The sequence below is a fragment of the Bos indicus genome, chromosome 18, assembly GCF_029378745.1.
Source record: "Bos indicus isolate NIAB-ARS_2022 breed Sahiwal x Tharparkar chromosome 18, NIAB-ARS_B.indTharparkar_mat_pri_1.0, whole genome shotgun sequence".
In the NCBI taxonomy this organism is placed as follows: domain Eukaryota; kingdom Metazoa; phylum Chordata; class Mammalia; order Artiodactyla; family Bovidae; genus Bos; species Bos indicus.
In genome coordinates this window covers 64,514,189-64,536,913 of record NC_091777.1, presented here as the reverse complement: position 1 = coordinate 64,536,913, position 22,725 = coordinate 64,514,189, and the positions used below count along the sequence as shown (strand labels likewise).

At 56.3% G+C, this 22,725-nt stretch overlaps 1 protein-coding gene across 3 annotated transcripts; it reads right to left on the bottom strand.

The window, feature by feature from the left end:
* Positions 1–1,080: 1,080 nt before the first annotated feature.
* Positions 1,081–9,800, bottom strand: ZNF444 (zinc finger protein 444). 3 transcript variants are annotated; one of them, XM_070771871.1, is made up of 4 exons: positions 9,700–9,800; positions 4,847–5,183; positions 2,862–2,946; positions 1,081–2,135 (listed from the first exon to the last, which is right to left on the bottom strand). In XM_070771871.1, exons 2-4 carry the CDS (start codon positions 5,156–5,158, stop codon positions 1,564–1,566), a joined length of 969 nt encoding a protein of 322 aa, XP_070627972.1. In that variant the 5' UTR covers positions 5,159–5,183; positions 9,700–9,800; the 3' UTR covers positions 1,081–1,563. The 3 variants fall into 3 exon arrangements, with proteins under 3 accessions (XP_070627972.1, XP_070627970.1, XP_070627971.1); XM_070771869.1 differs by lacking the exon at positions 9,700–9,800 and adding an exon at positions 9,524–9,633; XM_070771870.1 differs by lacking the exon at positions 9,700–9,800 and adding an exon at positions 7,949–8,839.
* Between the last annotated feature and the right edge of the window lie 12,925 nt (positions 9,801–22,725).

The window sequence follows — 22,725 nt, the reverse complement described above, 5'->3', positions numbered from 1 at the left end:
TGTGCAGGCGCCTCCCCCTCCCATCTGAGCCGTCCGTTGTGGACACCGCGCTACACAGGTCCCGCTGCGCGGGGCCGACACCGCAGTCCACGTGGGTCCCCTAGAGGGCAGGATGCGAGCCCCCGGATGCTGCTGCCACACCGCGAACCTGGGGTCCTCCACCCGCCTGCGCCCCCGGCCACCAGCTTCAGACCCCAACCGCAGCGTGGCCACACACCCCTCCGATGCCTCGGTTCCCCCATCTGTGCGGCGGGGTGACCACAGCGCTTGTCTCCTTGGGTTCTGACGATTAAAGCACTTGGTAGCTTTGAGTGCTTGAAAGGGGTCCCTGGGGGCTGGCACTCGGCACGCTATTGGCAGAGCCCCGTCCTCGGACCCCAGCTCCGGGGGAGACACCCCTATCTCCCCTCCTCTGGTCCCCTCGCCGGGTCTGGCTGCAGACATGGCCTCTCCAAGCCAACCTCCTCTGCCAGGCGTGGCCACACGGACCCCGGGCGTGGAAGGAGGCCCTGCCAGAGACCTTCCGCGAGGGTCACAGTTCTGCGGGCCGGAAGGGCAGGCCTCTGCCTTCAATTCCAGGGCCGGCCCCTTCCGGAGCGTTATTAGCCCCGTCCCACAAGGTGGACGCTGAGGCCTGAGCGCTTGCCCGAGGCACCCTGGAGACCACCTGGAGCCCCTGCCTCCACCAGCTGTTAACGGTTTCAGAGGTGGGGCCCGACTCCGGCTGTAAATGCCTGGGGGGTCCAGCTAGTCGCTTTCCCAGACTCCCTCGCAGCCAGATGGCAGGGCCCCGTGGCCTGGGTCTTGCTGGTCCAGGGGCTGGCAGAGCGAAGCGAGGGCCGTGACCGAGGGGGGTTCCGCCAGCAGCAGCCGGGCCAGGCTCCTGCACTCGATGCGCAGGAGCCCAGGGCAACTCACTCCGCCACCTCTCAAGGGCTCATGGAGTCTCTAGACTCAAGGGCAAGGAACCGAGCCCTGGTCTGCGCCGACTCCCAGGGCCCTGCCAGCCGGGAGGGTCCCCGGTGGGGCCCACCATGCCCCTCCCCGGACGACAGCTTGGACAGAATGCAGGCGCCGGGGTCTGCACAACTCATCAGCGGCTTTATTAACAACTCTCCAGACGCTAGCCAGCGGGGGTCTCCGGCGCGCGTCCCGGGAGCCGGCGTCTGTCCACCTCGGGCCTGCCTGACAGGCCGCTCGCAGCGCGAGGACCCCAGAGCTCGATCCCCCTGCCGGAACCCGGGCCGTCCTGTCGGAGCTGTGCCGTGATCCACCCGTCCTGGGAGGGGCAAGGGGCGGTCTCCCCGGGCAGGACAAGACCCAGTCCCCTCCCTGCAGGCTCCTCCGGCCCAGGGCCCTGCCCCTGTCCAGGTCTTCGTCTAGGCTCCGGGCCCGGGAGGGTCGGGGTGGGGAGGACCGCAAAGGCACCCTCGCACCGCAGAAGCTGCGAGGACGAGGGCGGGGCGGGGGCTGACCCGCAGAGTGAGGTTCAGGGCATCACGCGACAGGGCTCGGGCACTGGGGTGCGGAACCGGGGCAGAGGCGCCGGGCGCGCGGCCGGAGCTACCCCAGGGGCCAGGGCGGGAAGGGCGCGGCGCCCTCGGGGCCCGGGGCCGCCCCGCCCGCGCGCCCGTGGGTGCGCTGGTGGCGGAGCACGTGCTCGCGGCGCCCGAAGCCCTTGCCGCACTGCCAGCACGCGAAGGGCCGGGCGCCCGAATGCGTCTTGCGGTGGCGCACCAAGTGCTCGCGCCAGTAGAAGGTCTTGCCGCACTCGCAGCAGGCGTGCGGCTTCTCGCGCGCGGGCAGCGGGCGCAGGGCCGGGCCCGGGCCGCCAGGGTGTGTGCCGCGGTGGCGTCGCAGGTGCTCCTTGCGCCGGAAGGCCTTGCCGCACTCGGGGCAGGCGTGCGGCTTCTCGCCCGAGTGGCTCTGCCGGTGGCGCAGCAGGTGCGCAGGCTTCAGAGAGGCCTTGCCGCAGTCGGGGCAGGACGCGGTGGCCGGGGCCGCCAGGAAGGCGGGCAGGCCGGGCGCCGGCGGGTCTGGCGGCGCCGGCAGGGGGCTGCCCGGCTCCTGCTTGTAGGGGCGCGCGGCCTGGGCGTCCGCCGTCGCCGGTTCCTCAGGTCTGGGGGCCGCATCTCCTGCAGGCAAAGGCACAGAATCAGGACGGCCATGGACTGGCTCATGGATGCCGGCGACAGGGTGGTTCATGGATGGGGGGTGAACAGGTGCAGGGACTGGGGGCAGGGTGGTTCATGGGCACAGCCAGGATGGATGGGCGGGGGGATGAGTGGGCACTGGGGGTGCATAAGCTGGGTGGGTGGACGGACTGGTTGATGGAGGGTGACCAGCTGGCTCAGGGATGGGGGGTGGACAGACCGGTTCACGGATGGGGAGGTGGAGAGACTGGTTCATGGGTGGATGGGGGGTGGGTGGACGGACTGGTTGATGGATGGGGGTGGGCTGGTTGATGGATGGGGGCGGGCTGGGGGAAGGATGGATGGGCCGACAGGTGGGGAAAGACAAGCTGTGGGGGGGTGGACAGAGGCTGCCAAGGAGGCGCCTGGTGAGAACCAGGGTGCAGAGCTGGGGTCAGGCTGCCAGGATGCAACCCTGGTTCAGCAGGCGCCCATCCCGAGTGGGTTAGTCTCTTCTGTGCCGGGGCTCTTGCTGCAGGGAAAGGCTGGAGACGCCGGGCTCTCGAGGCAGCCACGGGATGTCCGCACTGCGGGCGCTCCCATCCTGTCTGACCCCCACCCCCGTGTGCCGGGCCCTCCGGAGTGGGGGCCGGCGCGTGGGTGTCTGTCCATTGAACGCATGAGTGATGGACAAGCGGGGAGTGTGGTGCGGAAGGAGGGGCTGCTCACCTGAGGGCGTCGCCCCACCGGCTTCCTCTTCCACGCCGACCCCAGAGCCTCCGGTCGCATCCTGAGGCGCCCTCGTCGCTGGTCCCTGGAACCAGAGACCCCACGTGGCCAGCTGAGAAGCCGGAGCCCCACCGCTCACCCTCCGGGTCCTGCTGCGGGTTTTTGAGGGCAGCGGCCGCCAGGCTAGGGTCCTCCGTGGACAGGCCCATGGAGAGACCCACATGGCGAGGCCCGAGACCTCCCTCTGAGCACCTCGGCAGCGGGTCCTCCAGCCCCCTGCAGCCTCCTGAGGGGCCCGGGCGGGCGCCCCTCACTCCCGACTCATGGGGCCGGCGGAGACCATCACCGTTTACTGCTCTGAGCCACTGCGCTTCAGGCGGTTTTGTTACCCGACAGACAGACCACTGATGGAGCCGCTTTAACCCTGCTTTTAGCCTCGATGCCCTGTGCCAGCTCCAAGACAAAACGCAGAAGGAAAACACAGACGCTACTTTCAACTCAGGACCAAATTAAGGAGCTTTTCCCAGCTGTCCCGTGGACGGCTCTGAGCAGCGTTGCCCGGCCAGAAGTCCATGTCCAGAGAGACTTCAGACCCACAACTTCTGGCTCCTTTACGCTCTTGTCGCGGCTCCTCGAGGAGTCTGTGTGGAGACATTTCTCCTGGAAAGGCCTCATGGACCTCCTGGTGGAGTCACTGGACTGCCTTTACCAGGTGGCTCAGTGGTCAAGAATCTGCCCACCAATGCAGGATACGTGGGTTCGATCACTGGGTCTGGAAGATCCTCGAGAGTAGGAAATGGCAACCCACTGCAGTATTTTTGCCTGGAGAATCCCACGGACAGCTCTGCCGCAGGGAGAAACTGGCCCCAGGCCAACTCTCAAGTGCTCGGGAGGCCAGTCACACTACAGCCCGGAGGCCCCGGGGCTGACCCTCCGGGCGCAGCAGGACCTGGGCTGCCCCAGAGAGGCCTGCCCTCTGCCCCTGCCTCCTGGGCGGGGAACCCTGGGCCGGCTGGTCCCGCCAGACTGGGTCCTGGGGCCATGCTGGGCGATATCAGGACCTAACTCACGGCAGCGGAGGCTCCGGGCAATGCGGGCATGCAGCTGAAGCCCCACCGCACCTCCGGGCGGGAAGCTCAGAAGCTCCGGCTGGGGCTCCTCCGTGTGCCCTGCCACATGCTGTCGCCCGGGGCTGGCGCTGCCCCCTGGGTCCCAGGAGGACTCTCCTGCCCTCTCCCCGCCGTCTTTCCTCAGCAGTTAACCAGTGTCCTTCCGCCGGGACCAACCACAGCTGTGGGCAGGGCAGGGTCAGCCCTCAGGGTGGTCCACGGACCCTGAACTTGCATCAGTCGTCAGAAGGGTGGGTCTGGGGCGGTGTTAGTCGTGTCTGGCTCTCTTCGACCCCTTGGCCTGCAGCCTGGTAGGCTCCTCTGTCCTTGCCTGTCTCCCGAAGTTTGCTCAAGATTGCCTGTGCACCCACAGTCCCTTACCGCCAAGGCAGGCCTCACCCTTTCCCCCGCCGCCACACCACGGACCTCAGGGTGGTGTTGGGGGTGTCTCCATGGGGAGCTGGGGGGGCTGGGGGTGGGGGGGGGGCGAGCATAGGGGAGGGGGAGGGGGGACCCAGGGGCAGGGGGTGAGCATGGGGGAGGGGGAGGACGGAGGGCGGAGGGATGGGGGTAAGGAGGGAAGGGACAGGGGTGAGCGTGGGGGGAGGGGTGAGCATGGGGTAGGGGGAGGAGGGACGCGGGGTGGGGGAGAGATGGGAGTAAGGAGGGAAGGGACAAGGGTGAGCATGGGGGGAGGGGAAGGAGGAGCGGGGGAGGAGGGACCCAGGGCGGAGGGGGGGGGGGCCGAGAGGAGGGACCCAGGGCGGAGGAATGGGAGTAAGGAGGGAAGGGACAGGGGAGGGGACAGGGGTGAGCGTGGGGGAGGAGGGGGACCAGGGGACCCGTGGGCAGGCGGAGGGCAGACCCCAGGCTCACCCACAGCTCCTCCAGCAGCGCCACGGCCTCCTCGCCGCTCTGTGGCCGGCGGCTGCACACCCAGGCCTGCACCTCGGTGGGCAGTGCGCTCAGAAACTGCTCGAGCACCAGCAGCTCCAGCATCTGCTCCTTGGTGCGCACCTCGGGCCGCAGCCAGGCCCGGCAGAGCGCACGCAGCAACCCCAGCGCCTCGCGGGGCCCCGGGGCGTCGCCCAGGTGGAAGTGGCGGAAGCGGTGCCACGGCGAGTCGGCGGTCAGGCCCTCAGCGGCGCCTCGCTCCTGCTTCACGGGGCCCAGGCCCAGCGCCTCCATGGGGCCGGCGGCGGGGTCACGGAGCCTGCAGGGAGCAGCCGCAGTCAGGGTGCGCTCCGGCAGGGCCCCCACGTGGGAGGGCTGGCCGCCCCATCCCGTGCCTCAGTTTCCCCCCCGCCCCGAGATGAAGGGCTCACCCGCTGCGTGTGGGCCCCTGTCCCTACTCTCCCCCACTCCTGCGTCCTCCCCGCGAGGACCCAGCGAGGCCGCGCGCACAGAGGCCGCCGGTGCCGGGTACCCGGGCCTTGTCATCAGCACCTCCGATGCGGGTGGTTGCACCCCGATGCCGCCGCACCCCGGAGACAGAGGCTGCTGGCTCCCAAGTGCTCCCCGCCCTGCCTCTCCCTCACTAACCAGGGTGGACACAAGCGTGTCCCCCTCCACCCCTGGGGCTCATGTGGACTCTCTGGCCCCAACGTGACTGTACGCGGGGCCGGGGCTTTGAGGAGGACGTGGAGGTGCAGTGAGGTCGTCGCGGTGGGGCCCAGGGTGTGGCTGTCTTCATAGGACAGGGCAGGTCTGGCCCCGACCTGGGGGGACACAGCAGGAAGGGAAGGCAGGGTTCGCAGGCGGGGGAGAGGCCCTCGCCAAACCCCCATCCACCTGCACTGATCCCGGCCGGATCCCCGCCTCCCCAGCCACAAGGAGCAAGTGTCTGTGGTTGAAGCTGCCTGTTCTGCGGCGGTCAGGCCTCGACACTCACAGGGCTCCCCAGTCACAGTCTGGGAAATGCTGGGGAGTGACTGTAAGACCCTCCACCCTCTCAGTGGAGTCACTGGACTGTCTTCCCAGGCAGCTCAGTGGTCAAGAATCTGCGAGCCAATGCAGGAGACACAGGAGACCCGGGTACGATCCCTGGGTCAGGAAGAGCCCCTGGAGTAGGAAATGGCAACCCACTCCAGTGTTCCCATCCAGGGAGCCCTCTGCCCCCCACTTCCTTGTCCCCTTCCCAAAGTGGGGGACACAGACGGGCAGTGGCCTCAGTCCTGAGGACTGAAGACACGGAGCAGGGCTCCAGGGCGGGGTGATCTGGAATGGTCTGGGGACATTTCTGACATGGCACAGCTGGCATCTACCCAGCGGAGGCGGGGACGCTGCTGGGGACCCTGCAGGGCCCAGAACGGCCCCACCCCGACAGAGAAGGACGCAGCCCCCAAATAAACCCCGCCTGGAACCCCGGTCCTCAAACGGCCCAGGGACCCTGGCGTTCCTCTGGGGCTACCTTGAGGTGAGAACACGCTTCCTGACCCAGAGAAGTTACCAGCCCCTTTCCCTGCCTTCTCTCCCGAGCATGCGGTAGGCCTTCCAGGGGCCTCGCCGGGAGCAGTGGCGGCCATGGAAACCCAGCTGTTCAGGTCACACTGAGATGTGCAAAGACAAGTGATACCATGCTTCCAACTTTTCGTTTGGAAAACACGGTTATTCTTCATTTAAATACCATTATGGGGCGTGGGAAAAACTGGGAGATCGGGATTAACACATACACACCACCACATACAAAACAGAGAACTGATACAAAGCTAGTAAATAGCACGGGGAACCCTACTGGATACTCTGGAAGGACCTATATACGACTAGAATCTATAAGAGTGGATATGTGCATGTGTAACTAATTCACTTTGCTCTACAGCAGAAACACACTATTGTAAATCAACTATCCGTGGGTGCATGTTACGTTGCTTCAGTCGTGTCTGAGTCTTCGGGACCCCATGGACTGTAGCCCACCAGGCTCCTCTGTCCGTGAATTTTCCAGCAAGAAGACTGGAGTGGGTTGCTAGTTCCTCCTCCTGGGGATCACCCCCAACCCAGGGACTGAAGCCGCATCTCTTAGATCTCCTGTGTTGGCAGAGGGGCTCTTTACCACTAGTGCCACCTGGAAAGCTCCTTAAATCAACTACGAAAGTGAGTCATTCAGTCGTGTCCGACTCTTTGCCACCACATGGCCTATACAGTCCATGGAATTCTCCAGGCCAAATACTGGAGTGGGCAGCTGTTCCCTTCTCCAGGGGATATTCCCAACCCAGGGATTGAACCCAGGGCTCCCTTATTGCAGGCAGATTCTTTACCAGCTGGGCCACCAGGGAAGCCCTAAATCAACTGCACTCCAATAAAAAAAGAAAAGAAAAAAAAAATTAAGAGAAAAAAGTGCTATTTATGTTAACGTGGAAAAGTCAACTACTGCTATTTCTAAATGCATTAATTACTATTATGAGATTTTCTCAGCCTTACTTTCTGAGATGACTCAGAGATGTAAACAAAAGTGCTTTGGGGAGCATCTTCAAAAATTGTTTAAGATATAAAGGGGTCCTGAATTTCAAACCTTTGAGACCACTGGCCCACAGCCTGTTTTTAAACAAAAGTTTTACTGGTGCACAGCTGTGCACATCTGCTGTGTAGGGAGGATCATCTCAGACTTAAGCTGGTTTGATCAGCCAGCTAGTAAGTGGCAGGGACTGAACTCACACTGGCCTTAAAGCGTGGCTGCAAGGGGAGGAGCAGAGGGACAGAGTGGGAGATTGGGATTAGCAGACACAAACTGTTATACACAGGCCAGATAAACAAGGTTCTACTGCACAGCTCAGGATCCCAGTCCATCATGATATGGTTCATGATCAATCCTGCGATGAACCATCATGGAAAAGAGTAAGAAACAAGACCGCAGCAGTGTATAACTGAATCACTTTGCTGGACAGCAGAAATGTGAATCAACTCAACTTCCATAAATTAAGTTAAAAAAAAAAATGCAAAAAAGGGGGAGGGAGGTTCCAGAGGCAGGGGACAAATACATACCTACGGCTGATGCACGGTGATGAATGGCAGAAACCAACACACTATTATAAAGCAATTATGCTTCAACTTTAAAAAATCATAAAAAAATAAAGACAATAACCTAAATGTTAAAAAAAAAAAAAAAGACGGAAAAAATAAATGAGAAGGCTCTGGGTGGAGCGTGCCTGCCTGGCTACCACTTTTAACCTGGCCAATGTTTTGCAGCCTCTTTCACCCAGATGCCAGCAGTGTCTCCCCAATTGTGACAACCAAAAATGTGTCCCGGAAACTTCCACGAGTCCCGGCGGCGGGGGCAAGGGCACAGTGGGCCCTGCTGGGGAGCCACCGGCCCACTGGACTAATATTTACTCAGACCAAAGGGCCACCTTCCCAGCGAGTCGTCCTAGGACAAGGCACACCACCTTTTACGCTCTGAATCTTCCGTCCCCGGCACTACAAAACGGGGAAAGTCGGACCAACCTAGACGTCTCAGGAAGTCAAGACGTACGGAAAACAAAGATGCTGCGGGGCGCGCGCGGGGGCGCCAAGCCAGCCTTCCACCAGCGTCCGCCCTGCCCACTCCCGTCTCTGTGCGGTGCCGGGGACACCGCTTCCAACAGAAGCGCCGGCGCTGCACCCAAGCACCCGCGGGAGCAGGGGCTGAACCCGCGGGAGCAGGGGCTGAACGGGGAAATAGAAGGCGGGCGGCGGAGCCGCCGCGGACCGCCAGGAGAACAAACACAGCCCTGCAGCGCGGCGCGCCCACCAGTCAGGCTGTCGGGGGGAGGGTGGGGGGCACGCGTCCCCAAGCAGGAGAAAAAGGAGGAGAGCAGCTGACCCCGGCCGGGGAAGGCGCAGCTCGGCCGAAGTGCCGCCGAGCTTGCAGAGGCCCGCGCGCCGGAGGGCCGCCCGCACCCCGCCCACCCCCTCCCCGGAGCCCCTTTTCGCAAACCTCTCCGACCCGGTCAGTCCCCGCCGGCGCCCCCAGACTCCCAGGCAGGGCCCAGCCCCCGCCCCAGCCAGTCCCCCCCCTCCCCCTCCGACCCTCCCCCACCCAGCCCCTCTCCGTCTCCAACTCTCCCTACCGCCCCCGGCGTTCTCCGACCCCGGGACCGCAACCCCCTCCCCTTTCCGACCCACCCCACCCTTCCCCCCTTCCGACCCTCCCCCTCCCCGCCGCGCCCCCTCGGTCTTCAACTCTCCCCGCCCCCCGCCGGCGTTCTCCGCCCCCCTCCCCCCCCCCTCCCCCTCGCCGCCCCCCTCCGTCTCCAACTCTCCTCACCCCCGGGACCTGCACCCCCGCCCCCTTCCCTCCCCTCCCCCTCTCCAACTCTCCCCGCCCCGCCGTTCTCCGCCCCCCCTCCCTCTTACTTCCCCTCCCCCTCCCCGCACCCCCGCCGTTCTCTGCCCCCGGGACCCACACCCCTCCTCCTTCCCGACGCCCCCACCCCCGTTCGCGCTCCCAGCCCCCGGCTCCCTTTTCATCCCCTCCTCCACCTCCGCCATTCCTCCCTCCCCGGGCCCCCGCCGGCCCCCTCCCCGAAGCTCATCCCGCCGGGCCCCTCCGACGCCTCCCTCCTTGCCCCCCTTGCTCACCTCACTCTCCCAGGCGAGGCCCCCCAAGCCCCCTCGGCACCTCGCGCATGCGCACAGCGCTCACCAGGACTCCATGCCCCGGCAGGCTTTGCGCCAAACGCACCTATCCCCCTCCCCCCAACCCTCCCAGACGCCCCGCGGCCGCTTCCCCCCTGCAACTACCCCGCCGCCCTCACCTAGAACAACATCTCCCAGGGAGCACCGCGGCAAAGGCGGCCTCTCATTGGCCCTCGCCTAGGCGACCCCCCCCTTGCCTCACGCCCGTCCCCGGAAGGCGCCGCAGGCGCCAGAACTACATTTCCCAAGATGCACCAAGGCGCCGCCAGGTTTTGGACTACATTTCCCACAACGCACACATACGGGTCTTCGCCCGGGCCCGCGCGCGGGCACCCCACCACCCGACCCCGGGAAGGCGCAGGCGCGCCGAAGGGGCCGAAGGAGGAGGAGCCAGGGCGGCGTTGCCGTGGAAACCGGAGCGGCCCGTCAGGAAACAAGGCCCCTGCAGCCCAGAAGTCGGTCGGCGGGGAGGAGGGGCCCGAGCTGAGCTCCGCGCCAATCAGAGCTGCGCGCTGCGTCTCCTTGACAACGGGCCGCGCGTCATCCTCCCTCCCCGCCCCACGCGTACGCAGCGGGGTTCGAGTTGGCCACGCGGCCGCGGTGGCGGGCCTCCGGGGGGGGGGCTCCCTCCGGGGGCTGGCCAGGGCGCCGTGCTCTGCCGTGTGAGCCTGGTGCGCGGGTCCTAGACTCCGTTTGCCTCCCCGCCTTTGAATCGGGGAGGGGGCTGTCTGCAAGGTCTCGACTGGCCTCCGGGGACCGGGCCGCAGTCTCCCCATCTCAGACCCGGGAAAGAGATGCACAGACGGGAACAAGACCGAGGCCGGCCCGGGAGCCGCACGGACCCCGGGCTCAGTCATCGCCCGGGGCCACACCTCGTGTCCTTGGGAAGGGTGAGGCAGACACGCCCCTCGCCCCCACCTCCGCCTCCGGGGCTGGTGCGCAGACCGGGTGAGACAGTGACTGGCGCGGAACCAGCGTTGACCAGACGGACACTTTCCCCCTGGTTTCACAAGTGGTCAGTGGCTGAGTCAGAACCTCCTGTCCGAGAGCGGGTGAAAACCATCCTCCTCACTGTGGCCTCACGGACCTTGGCCCACGCTCCCCTCTTGCCCATTGGTTTCCAGCCACATCGGAGTCTTTCCTGCTGACCTTTGTTCCCACTCACTTCCGATTGCCCACTCGACGTCTCCACTTGGATTTTTTTAAGAGGTATTTCAGACCTTGAGGTGGACAGAGGAGAATGTTTTGCCCCTCCCCCCTAGCAAAGAAACTTGCTTTCGTCCCAGTTTTCTACGGTCTTAGGAAATGAGTCTAAAGGACCTCCCTAGTGGTCCAGTGGTTAAGACTCCAGGCTTCCACTTCAGGGGCCTGGTTTCGATCCCCGATGGGGGAACTAAGATCCCACAAGCCACGCGGTACAGCAAAAAAAAAAAAAAAAAAAACAGTTGGATGGCGTTTAGGACATTCACATTGTGCAAACCATCACCACCGTCCATCTCTAAAACACTCCTTATCTTGCCAAACTGAGACCGCCACACTCGACTCCCTCGTTCCCATGCCCCAGCCCCTGGCAGCCCCCATTCTACTTTCTGCCTATGAATGTGAATATTCTAGGCACTTCACGGAAATGAACTCATACAGTACTTGTCTCTTGTGACTGGTATATTTCACTTAGCATAATGTTTACCCCTGTTGTGGCAGGTGTCACATTTTCCTTCCTTTTTTCTTTTAAGGCTGAGTATATTCCATGGTATGAATAGACCACATTTTGTGTATCCATTCCTCAGAAGGCTCTTCCTAAAACTTAAACTTTTGGACTTCCGTGGTGGTCCTGTGGTTAAGACTCTGAGGTTCCACTGTAGGGGGCGTGAGTCCAATCCCTGCCTGGGGAACTAAGATCCTGCATGCTGCATGGCAAGGCAAACAACAACAATAGCTTAAACCCTTGACTTTGGCCTGCAAGTTCCCACAAAATAGGACCCCTTCATAGACCCAGGATTCCTCCAGCTTTGGGGCAAATCAGGAGTGCCAGGGCTTGCCTAGCAGAGTAGGGAGTCAGTAGATAAACATTCATTCCCTAGTGGGCTTCCCTGGTGGCTCAGACGGTAAAGAATCTGCCCATGATGTGGGAGATCTGGGTTTGATCTCTGGGTTGGGAAGATCCCCTGGAGAAGGACATGGCAACCCGCTCCAGTATTCTTGCCTGGAGACTCCCCAAGGACAGAGGAGCCTTGCTGGCTACAGTCCATGGGGTTGCAAAGAGTCTGACACGACCAAGCGACTAAGCACAGCACAAATAAACATTAGCTAATTTTTCACTTTACCTATGGTTGAGTCAGTAATGAAAGCATGCCCAACCCAGACGCAAAGTTCACCCCACCCCACCCCCAGCCTGCTGCCATGTAATGAAATACCCTGTTTCACCACAGAATCTCCTCTGCTTATCCCTTGTCTGATTCCTGCTGGGCTAACTTGTATATTGTTATTAATATAAAGACAGATGCTCAGCAGGCTCAGGACACGGGCAGGGTTGAGGAGGAAGGACAAGGCAAACAGATTCCACGTCCATCTGGAGCTTCAGCGTTGCACAATGGGTGTGTCAAGGTTCAGAATCCCCTCCAGCACCGTCACACACACACACACACACACACACAGACACACACACACACCCTGTGCCGTCCTCCCTAGCTACAACACGTGAGCGTTTTCATCTGAATTGTAGGTGACCTAGCACGCAGATATATTCCCAGGTGTTACTAGTGGTAAAGAATCTACTTGCAATGCAGGAGACACGAAAGACATGGGTTCGATCCTCAGGTTGGGAAGATGCCCTGGAGGAGGAAATGGCAACCCACCCCAGTATTCTTGCCTGGAGAATACCATGGACAGAGGAGCCTGGTGGGCTGCAGTCCATGGGGTGGTAAAGAGTCTGTCAGGACCGAGGGACTGAGCACACAGACCACCTTCAAATTCTTTATATGTATGCATATATATCATTATTATTTGGCTGCTTTGGGTCTTAGTTGTGGCATGCAGGGTCTTTGGTTGCGGTGCGCAGGCTCTCTAGCTGTTGCATGCGGGCTCTAGAGCATACCATTCTGTAGTTGCCATGCAGGGCTTAGCTTTCCATGGCATGTGGGATCTTAGTTCCCCAACCAGGGATCAAACCCATGTCCCCTACATTGCAAGGTGGATTCTTAACCAATGGACCACAGGGAAAATCCCATCTTCAAATTATCTTTTTGTGTGTGTGGCGGGGTGTAAATTGAGGTGTTTTAATGTTAAAAAATGAACACCAGTGATATTAAAGAATATCACTTCAAGTATATTTCAGGTGCCCTTTCAGATAAGAAAATATTGTGAAAATTTGCATTTGAAGTTGACTTTGGTAGATGCTAGACCCACCTTCAAATTCTTAATGCTTTTTTTTTTTAACATGGGGCTCTGCATTGTCACTGTTCACTGGGCCCAGAAATTCAGTAGCTATACACATAACATCGCCTTGATGAGTTATGCAATACCCGCACAAGGCAGCCCTTTCTCCAGTGCTCACGTGTACCGTCGTTATGGGTGAGGAATAGCATAAAAGGACTCTCTGGATGTCTTCCCTCTATTTCTTCACCCAGTACTATCGTACCTACTGATCAGTGATCAAGTCACATGTCACCTCCTCCAAGAAGCCCTCCCAGACCATGCCCACTGCAATAAACCTGGACGAAGGGCTTCATCTGAGCCTCCACAGTGTCCCTTCTCTCTCCATCTCTGTGGGTGTGTGGCTGCCCCGCCCACCCTCTGGTAAGGAACTCATCAACACAGATCCAGTGGTTGCCAGCTCCTCACTTGGGGCCTGCTCTGGAAAAGAGTAAATAAGCAGGGGAGGAAAGAAATTCTTACCCTACTTCCCAGGCCTGAGGGCGAGAATTCCTTTGGCAGCAAACCTAGCCGTACCCCACCAAAGCTCCCCGGCTTCTTTGTAGCACAATATAATTATTACTCAAAATAATAATTAACGCTTTCTTTCTGTCGGGTCTTTAAGGAGATCCAGCAGGGTGGTGAGGGCGTTGAGCTCTCCCCTGGGTCTCTGGCCCTGCCCTGAGCGGCCGGGAGGCTCAGGTAATGTTCCTGGATAAACAGGTGATAGACAAGCCCCTGCACAAGAGAGGGGACAAGTCCTGGGATGAACGGGGCAGTCTGCACCCCACCGCGAAGCGAGGGCTCCAGGGCAGGGAGTGGGGGCTGAATTCGAGAGTGAGTCATCTTCCCCTTAGGAAACACTCAGGATAAATAAGGAAATTAGGAATGAATTGCTTAATGATGGGATCACGCTGCCCCCATTACGTTATTTCACCGGCACACTCACCCAGGGTAGAAGGCAGAGCAGATCAAAGCATGAGCCCATTTTACAGTCAGGAGAAGTGAGGCCCTGCGAGGTGAGTAGGCTTGGCCCAAGTGACACAGTGGGAGAGAGGCAGGAGTGGGGCTGGACCCAGGCTTTAGGACCTGCAGAGGAGGGTGGGGTGCAGGCTCTTCGCTGGCTGGAATACATGCCACCCCCCAGCCCTCCTTCCGTGGGTGTAGGGACAGTGAGCAGGGCCTACAGCAGGAGGGAGACAAAGAGAGGTTTAATTTTTCACCATTCTGAAGGCTGGAAGTCCAAGATCACAGTGTTGTGGAGCCCTGTACCAAGGTCACAGGACTGAAATCTCTGGAACTGACCAAGCCCCATAGCAACTGTTGCCACGAGTCTATAGGTCTAAACCGGCCAATTCCCTGACCCCCGGGTGTTCAGTCGCTAAGTCATTTCCATCTGTTTGCGACACCGTGGACTGCAGCTTGCCAGGCTCTTCTGTCCTCCACTATCTCCTGGAGTTTGATCAAACTCATGTCCATTGAGTTGGTGATGCCATCCAACCGTCTCATCCTCTGTCATCCCCTTCTTCTCCTGCCCTCAATCTTTCCCAGCATCAGGGTCTTTCCAGTGAGGCAGGTCTTTGTATAAGGTGGCCAAAGTATTGGAGCTTCAACTTCAGCATCAGTCCTTTCAATGAATATTCAGGGTTGATTTCCTTTAGGATTGACTGGTTTGATGTCCTTGCTGTCCAAGGGCCTCTGAACAGTCTTCTCTAGCACCACAGTTTAAAAACATCAATTCTTTGGGGGTCAGCCTTACTGGAAAAACCATAGCTTTGACTAGACAGACCTTTGTTGGCAAAGTGACGTCTCTGCTCTTTAATACGTTGTCTGGGTTTGTCATGGCTTTTCTTCCAATCTTCCTGATCCCATATCAGGTAAAATACCCACCCTATGACTCACCCTGTAGCGTCCTAGATCAGATCAGATCGGTCGCTCAGTCGTGTCTGATTCTTTGCAACCCCATGAATCACAGCACGCCAGGCCTCCCTGTCCATCACCAACTCCCGGAGTTCACTGAGACTCACATCTGTCGAGTCAGTGATGCCATCCAGCCATCTCATCCTCTGTCGTCCCCTTCTCCTCCTGCCCCCAATCCCTCCCAGCATCAGAGTCTTTTCCAATGAGTCAACTGTTCGCATGAGGTGGCCAAAGTACTGGAGTTTCAGCTTTACCATCATTCCTTCCAAAGAAATCCCAGGGCTAATCTTCAGAATGGACTGTTTGGATCTCCTTGCAGTCCAAGGGACTCCTAAGAGTCTTCTCCAACACCACAGTTCAAAAGCATCAATTCTTCGGTGCTCAGCCTTCTTCACAGTCCAACTCTCACATCCATACATGACCACAGGAAAAACCATAGCCTTGACTAGATGAACCTTTGTTGGCAAAGTAATGTCTCTGCTTTTGAATATGCTATCTAGGTTGGTCATAACTTTCCTTCCAAGGAGTAAGCGTCTTTTAATTTCATGGCTGCAGTCACCATCTGCAGTGATTTTGGAGCCCAGAAAAATAAAGTCTGACCCTGTTTCCACTGTTTCCCCATCTATTTTCCATGAAGTGATGGGACCGGATGCCATGATCTTCGTTGAGCTTTAAGCCAACTTTTTCACTCTCCACTTTCACTTTCATCAAGAGGCTTTTTAATTAAAAAAAATTTTTTTTTAATTTTTTTTAGTTCCTCTTCACTTTCTGCCATAAGGGTGGTGTCATCTGCATATCTGAGGTTCTTGATATTTCTCCCAGCAATCTTGATTCCAGCTTGTGCTTCTTCCAGCCCAGCGTTTCTCATGATGTACTCTGCATATAAGTTAAATAAACAGGGTGACAATATACAGCCTTGACGTACTCCTTTTCCTATTTGGAACCAGTCTGTTGTTCCATGTCCAGTTCTAACTGTTGCTTCCTGACCTGCATACAAATTTCTCAAGAGGCAGATCAGGTGGTCTGGTATTCCCATCTCTTGAAGAATTTTCCACAGTTTATTGTGATCCACACAGTCAAAGGCTTTGGCATAGCCAATAAAGCAGAAATAGATGTTTTTCTGAAACTCTCTTGCTTTTTCCATGATCCAGCGGATGTTGGCAATTTGATCTCTGGTTCCCCTGCCCTTTCTAAAACCAGCTTGAACATCACGAAGTTCACAGTTCGCATATTGCTGAAGCCTGGCTTGGAGAATTTTGAGCATTACTTTACTAGCGTGTGAGATGAGTGCAATTGTGCGGTAGTTTGAGCATTCTTTGGCATTGCCTTTCTTTGGGATTGGAATGAAAACTGACCTTTTCCAGTCCTGTGGCCACTGCTGAGTTTTCCAAATTTGCTGGCATATTGAGTGCAGCACTTTCACAGCATCATCTTTCAGGATTTGGAATAGCATCCTAACCGATCACCTAATGCCACCCTTCCAGTCTACAAACATCGACTACTAGCTCATGAGAGAGGTTAGCTCTCCCTTGAGCCGGCCTGCTGTTCTAACAGTGTCGCCCGCTCTCATAAACTTTATCCTTCTCTCATTCTGCCTCATGTCTGGAAATTCTTTTCCAACCCGCGCACAGACCAGGACAGGTGTCGTCAGAGTTGGTTTCTTGCAAGTCTTGATTTTGAGTAATTGTTGGGCATAAACCCATTTACTTAGTAGGAGCGTTCGAAGGTATGGAATTCACATACAAGGAGGATCGACTACTTTTTTTGGTTTTTAACTGGAGTAGTTGCTTTACAATGTTGTGTTAGTTTCTGGTAACAGCAAAGTGAATCGGCTCTATGTATACATATGTGCCCGCCCTCTTGAGCCTCCCCCCACCCTTCTAGGTCATCAGAGCAGAAGCTCTGTGCTACAGAGCATGTTCCTGCTGACTATCTATTTGACACACGGTCGTGTGTGCCTCAGTGTTGCTATCTCATTCTCCCCCTCCCCCTTCCCGAGTCCACAGGATGCACTACTTTCTAAGAAAATAATAATAGTTTTTAGTTTCATTGGTCAAGAGAGAATCCCAGCCAAACCCAGAAATAACACTCTTGTAAATACGAGATACGGGTCCCTGTGGGAAGTGGCTGTTCCCCAGAACCACTTATTCTGGGATGCTGAGGCCCTCGTGTGCTGTTCATTGTCATTCCACAGAGTCCCCGACACACACACACACACACACACACACACACACACACGCACAGTGCAGCCTGGAGAGAGGCGCTGAGAATGACCACCTGGGAGATCTTAGTTCCCTGCCTAGGAATTGAAGCTGGGTAACCCGGCATCCCTGGTGCCTCAGTGATAAAGGACCTGCCTGCTGACACAGGAGATGCAGGTTGGATCCCTAGGTCCAGAAGATCCCCTGCAGAAGGAAATGGCAACCCACTCCAGTATTCTTGCCTGGAGAATCCCATGGGCAGAGGAACCTGGTGGGCTACAGTCTTCGGGGTGGCAAAAGGAATCGGACATGACTGAGCGGCAGAACCAAAACAAGTCTGAGTCCAGAGTCCCTCACCTTCACAAAGGCAGCCCCTGCCTGTTCAGTGGTCCCTCTGGGGAGTCAGGGAGACAGTAGTGGGATCAGATGCAGAGCCAGCAGCCCCAAATTTATCTTCTGTCCTGTGATAATGTCGGGAAAAACTGCCAGACATAAATAAACGTTTATTTTTAAACGAACTCCTCCGGCAACAAGAGAGCGTTCCCTTTTAAACCTCACAACCATTCGGAATTTACGCTGAACTTTTTATAGCTCTGGGAACAACCCGCCAGCCTAAGAGGAAAGTTTAATGGGTTTTATAGTTTGTTTACACCAACCAACGCCTGCCCCTGCCCCCACCTCTCGTTAACTTTCTCCTGACGTTTCTGTAATTGCCAAACCACGTCTGGCTGGAAATGAACTGAGATCTAGAGGATCTTAATGTACTTTGCTTCTTCAGTAATAAGGATCCTACTTTATTTTGTAATGAAATGTATTAAAAGCTGGTTGGATTAATAGTTAAGGAGGTCTTTGGGGGTTTTGCTGTGTCTTATTTCTCTGGTCCATCTTTTCCCCCCTTGGGTGTCAAGAGTGTTAGGAAGAGCAGAGAATAACCAATTCAGTCTCACTCGGGGATTCTTACTCTTTTACAGATGGAGTTAGAAAAGCCTCTTAAGGAGACACACATTTCATTCTTTTTTTGAGAATCGATTTATTTATTCGCCTGTGCTGGGTCGTCTTTGCCGCGTGAGGGCTTTTCTTTATTGTGGTGTGTGGGCTTCTTATTCCGGTGGTTTCTCTCGTTGGGGAGCACAGGTTCTAGGGCGCACGGGCTTCTGTGGTCGTGACATGTGCCCTCGGTAGTTGGGGCACACGGGCTTAGTTGCCCTGAGACCTGTGGGATCTTCATTCCCAGACCAGGGATTGACCACATGTCCCCTGCTCTGGAAGGCAGATTCTTAACCACTGAAGCATCAGGGAAGTCCCCATGTTTCCTTTAGAAAGGGAGTTGCCATGATCTGGATATTCACGTCTCCCCAGCATTTCTGTTGAAATCCTAATGTGGCCGGATGCCTTGGTGTGTGTGTGTGGGGGGAGGTCTCTGAGAGGTGATTAGGTCATGAGGGAGGTGCCCTCAGGTACCAGAATTAGCGCTTGTATAAAAGGGACCCCAGAGAGCTTGCTAGACCCTTACACCATGTGAGGCCACATGGAGAAGGTGCTGGCTGTGAGCCAGGAAGGTGGTGGTGGGGGTGGGCCTCACCAGAAGGCAACCGTGCTGCAGCCTCGACCTTGGACGTCTAGCTTCCAGAGCTGTGAACAATGAATCTCCATTGTGGAGAAGTCACCCAGTCTGCGATGTTCTGTGATAGCAGCCTGAGTGTGCTAGAACAAGATACATTTATGTGCACGTGTGTGCATCCGTATTGTCCTCTGTCTTCCACATCTGTGTGTTCTCAGTTGCTCAGTTGTGTCTGACTCTTTGTGACCCCAGGGACTATAACCTGCCAGGCTCCTCTGTCCATGGAATTCTCCAGGCAAGAATACTGGAGTGGGTTGCCGTTCCCGTCTCCAGGGGATCTTCGCAACCCAGAGATCAAACCTAGGTCTCCTGCATTGCAAGCGGATTATTTATTATCTGAGCCACCAGGGAAGCCAAAGAATACTGGAGTGGGTAGCCTATCCCTTCTCCAGGGGGACGACCGAGGGATCAATCCCAGGTCTCTTGTGTTGGCAGGCAGATTCTTTACTATCTGAGCCACCAGGGGAGCAGGGGACTTGTTTCATGGGATTGTTGTGAGGAGTAGTTGAGATCAGGTAAGTGACGAGCCCAGCAGTGTCCCCATGGACACACTTTAGCTGATGTTGTTAATTCCTTGCACAATGATGAAGATAAGGTGAGGAAACGCCTGTGAAGCACCCAGCACGCCCACCTGTCACCAGCCTGGACCCTTCCTTGAAACCTTCACTATCCTCCCAGTATCCATTCCCTTGTCTCCGGTAACTGCACCCAGTTTTCCTGGGGAGCCGAATGGGTCACCTTTTCCCGACTCCTCTTCTACCTGGTTTTGGGGAAGCTGGCTCCATAGGTGACTCAGGACTGGCCAATCAGAACAGCACCCCCCTCCCAGGCCACTGTGATTGGTTCAGGCCACCCAATCAGATTTAACCAAATAGAACTGGGCCGTTTGCCAGGACAGGGGAGAGAAAGGCACGCACCAACTTTTCCACCTAATTTTTACAGAGGTAAGCATAGTTTGGAAACTGCTGGAGGCCATCTTGCCACCATATGCATGCCTAGAATGAAACAAAACGGAGGCTAGCAGAGCCCAAAGATACGTGGCAAGAGACCAGTACTGGGTGACATTCTTTGAGCTCCTGGATCAAATCACACCTGATGGTGTTTATATGTGTGGAATTTTTTGGATGTTATATAAGCCAACACAATGTTATTGCCCTCCCCCCTTTTTGTTTTTGGCCTTAAACCTATTTGAACTGTGTTTCTGTTTCATGCAAGCTGAGCCCTAACTGTTAAAGTCCTAGTTTGTGATCGGATTTCTGGGGATTGGAATCTTTGAAACCTGCATGCAGCAGCCACACACTTGGATCATAGAGCTCCAAAGCGTTAGGGCCGCAAGGGGCTTTTGAGGAAACCCCAAGCAGTAACCAGAGTTTCGGAGCCCGATAGGTGTGGGATCGAATCTCTGCCCTGTCCTTGCTCACTGTGGGTTCTGGACAAAAAGGGGTTGTCATTATAATGGGAATGCTACAGGGAGGTGGAGGACGGGGGAGGTACTCAACCTGGTTGAGTCAGGAAGGATGAGTAGGAATTACTGAGGCAAAATGAGAGAGAGCAACAGAGCTTAAGGGAACAGTGAAAGAAAATGCCCAGAAGTGGGGAGATGGCAGCACAGCTGGGAAAATTTCCAGTCGCTTCTGTGGCCGTGGTCTAGCATCACTCTGGGGGCCGGGGCGGCTCTGAGAGTCTAGACCCGTGGGCCAGAGCCACACACTGACAGGTCTCGGAGCTCAGTCAGCTGTGGCTTCCTCCTGAGGGTGATGGGGAGCCACTGGAGGGCTTCAGACAGTCATATCAGGGTGATGGTGACAGACAGTCGTGTCAGGGTATTAGACACAGTCATATAAGAGCGACAGACACAACCGTATCAGGGTGACAGACACAGCTGTATCAGGGTGACAGACACAGCCATATCAGGGTGTTAGATACAGTTGTATCAGGGTGACGGACAGCCATATCAGGGTGACAGACAAGTCATATCAGGGTGTTAGACATAGTCATATCAGGGTGACAGACAGTCATATCAGGTGACAGACACAGTCGTATGAGAATGACAGACTCAGCCGTATCAGGGTGTTAGATACAGTCATATCAGGGTGACAGACAAGTCATATCAGGGTGACAGTCATGTCAGAGTGTTAGACACAGTTATATCAGGGTGACAGACAAGTCATATCAGGGTGACAGCCAGCCATGTCACGGTGTTAGACATAGTCATATCAGGGTGGTAGACACAGTCATGTCAGGGTGTTAGACACAGTGATATCAGGGTGACAGACCGTCATGTCAGGGTGATAGACAATCATGTCAGGGTGTTAGACAGTCAGATCAGGGTGACAGACAGGCATATCTGGGTGTGTATGAAAGCTCTTTCTGAGCCTGAAATGAGGCGAGACTGGAGCAGAGGGGACAAGACAGTTGGGAGTGAACCGTCCCCTCCGTCCCCTGCGGCCCTCAGCGCCTGGGACCCACAGAGGAGGTGTGGCAATCTGGGGACATCAGTGATGCAGAGGGTGGACAGATGTTATAGGAGTACCCGCAGTGTCCCCTCGGGAAGGACGGATGCTGAAGCTGAAGCTGCAGTATTTTGGTCACCTGATGCAAAGAGATGACTCACTGGAAGAGACCCTGATGCTGGGAAAGATTGAGGGCAAGAGGACGACAGAGGATGAGGTGGTTGGATGGCATCACAGACTCAATGGACATAGGTTTGGGTGAACTCTGGGAGTTGGTGATGGACAGGGAAGCCTGGCGTGCTGCAGTCCGTGGGGTCACAAAGAGTCGGACACGACTCAGCAGCTGAACATGGAAGTCCAAGTTCCATGGAATGGAAGTCCAAGAGTAAGTTACTGGCAAGGTCGTGTCCTGGTGAAAGCCTTCTTCAGGGCAGCAGATGGCCGGTTTCTTGCTGTGTCCTCACATGGTGTAAGGGAGGTCTCTGGGTCTCCTTTTTAAATTTTGTTTATTTATTTATATATATTTTTTGGTCGCACTGCACGGCATGTGGTATCTTAGTTCCCTGACCGGGGACTGGAAACTCGGGAGTCTCTTTTTTTGATACCAAATTCATTCAAATTTATTAACAGACATTTAAAATATGAAACTATCAAAATAATAGACAAAAACATAGAAAATCTACATGATCTTGGGTTTGGCCTGTGGATCATGGACTTTGAGTTTTAACACACAACACAAAAAGCCAGTCCACAAAAGAAAAAGGTAGTATTGTGGACTTTATAGGGTTAAAGATTTCTACTCTGAAACACCGTATTCAGAAAATCAAAAGACAAGCCACAAACCTAGAGGAAAATATTTGTAAAACTTGTACCTGATAAAGGATTTGGACTCAAAATACAGAAAGACCTCTAAAACAACTCCATCAAAAATGGAAAACGATCTGAACAGACACCCAGCCAAAAAACATTTACAGATAGTAAAAATCATACAAAAATACGCCCAGCATCATAAGCCACTATTGTCTCTGCTATGTTGTGCCCAACTCTTTGTGACCCCATGGACTGTAGCCTGCCAGGCTCCTCTGTCCGTGGGATTATCCAGGCAAGAATACTGGAGTGGGGCGCCATGCCCTCCTCTAGGAAGCTCAGAGCATCACCTCATGGACTAGGTTTCAACATAGGGATTTTGTGGGTACACATGCAGACCATAACACCATACATTACAATAGTAAACCACAAGTTTGTTTCTCTTTAAACTTTTAATTATTGTAAGTACACATAACATACAACTTACCATCTAAACCATTCTAAAGCGCACAGTTCAATGTCACTAAGTACATTCACATTGTTGTATAACCATCACCACGGTCCATCTCCAAAGCTGCTTTCATCTTGCAAATAAACTCTGTCCCCATTAAACTCCCCATTCCTCCTCCCCACCAGGCTCCTCTGTCCATCCAGGCTCCTCGGTCCATGGGATTTCCCAGGCAAGACCAGTGGGTTGGTTGCCATTTCTCTCTCCAGGCATCTTCCTGACCC

What these genes read in the sequence shown, in the direction of transcription:
- ZNF444 (XM_070771871.1), bottom strand. Translation starts at nt 5,158, where the DNA reads ATGGAGGCGCTGGGCCTGGGCCCCGTGAAGCAGGAGCGAGGCGCCGCT. An exon ending in CGCTGCTGGAGGAGCTGTGG is followed by an intron (nt 2,947 to 4,846) that starts GTGAGCCTGGGG and finishes CTCTGGTTCCAG; the next exon opens with GGACCAGCGACGAGGGCGCC. An exon ending in CGGTGGGGCGACGCCCTCAG is followed by an intron (nt 2,136 to 2,861) that starts GTGAGCAGCCCC and finishes CTTTGCCTGCAG; the next exon opens with GAGATGCGGCCCCCAGACCT.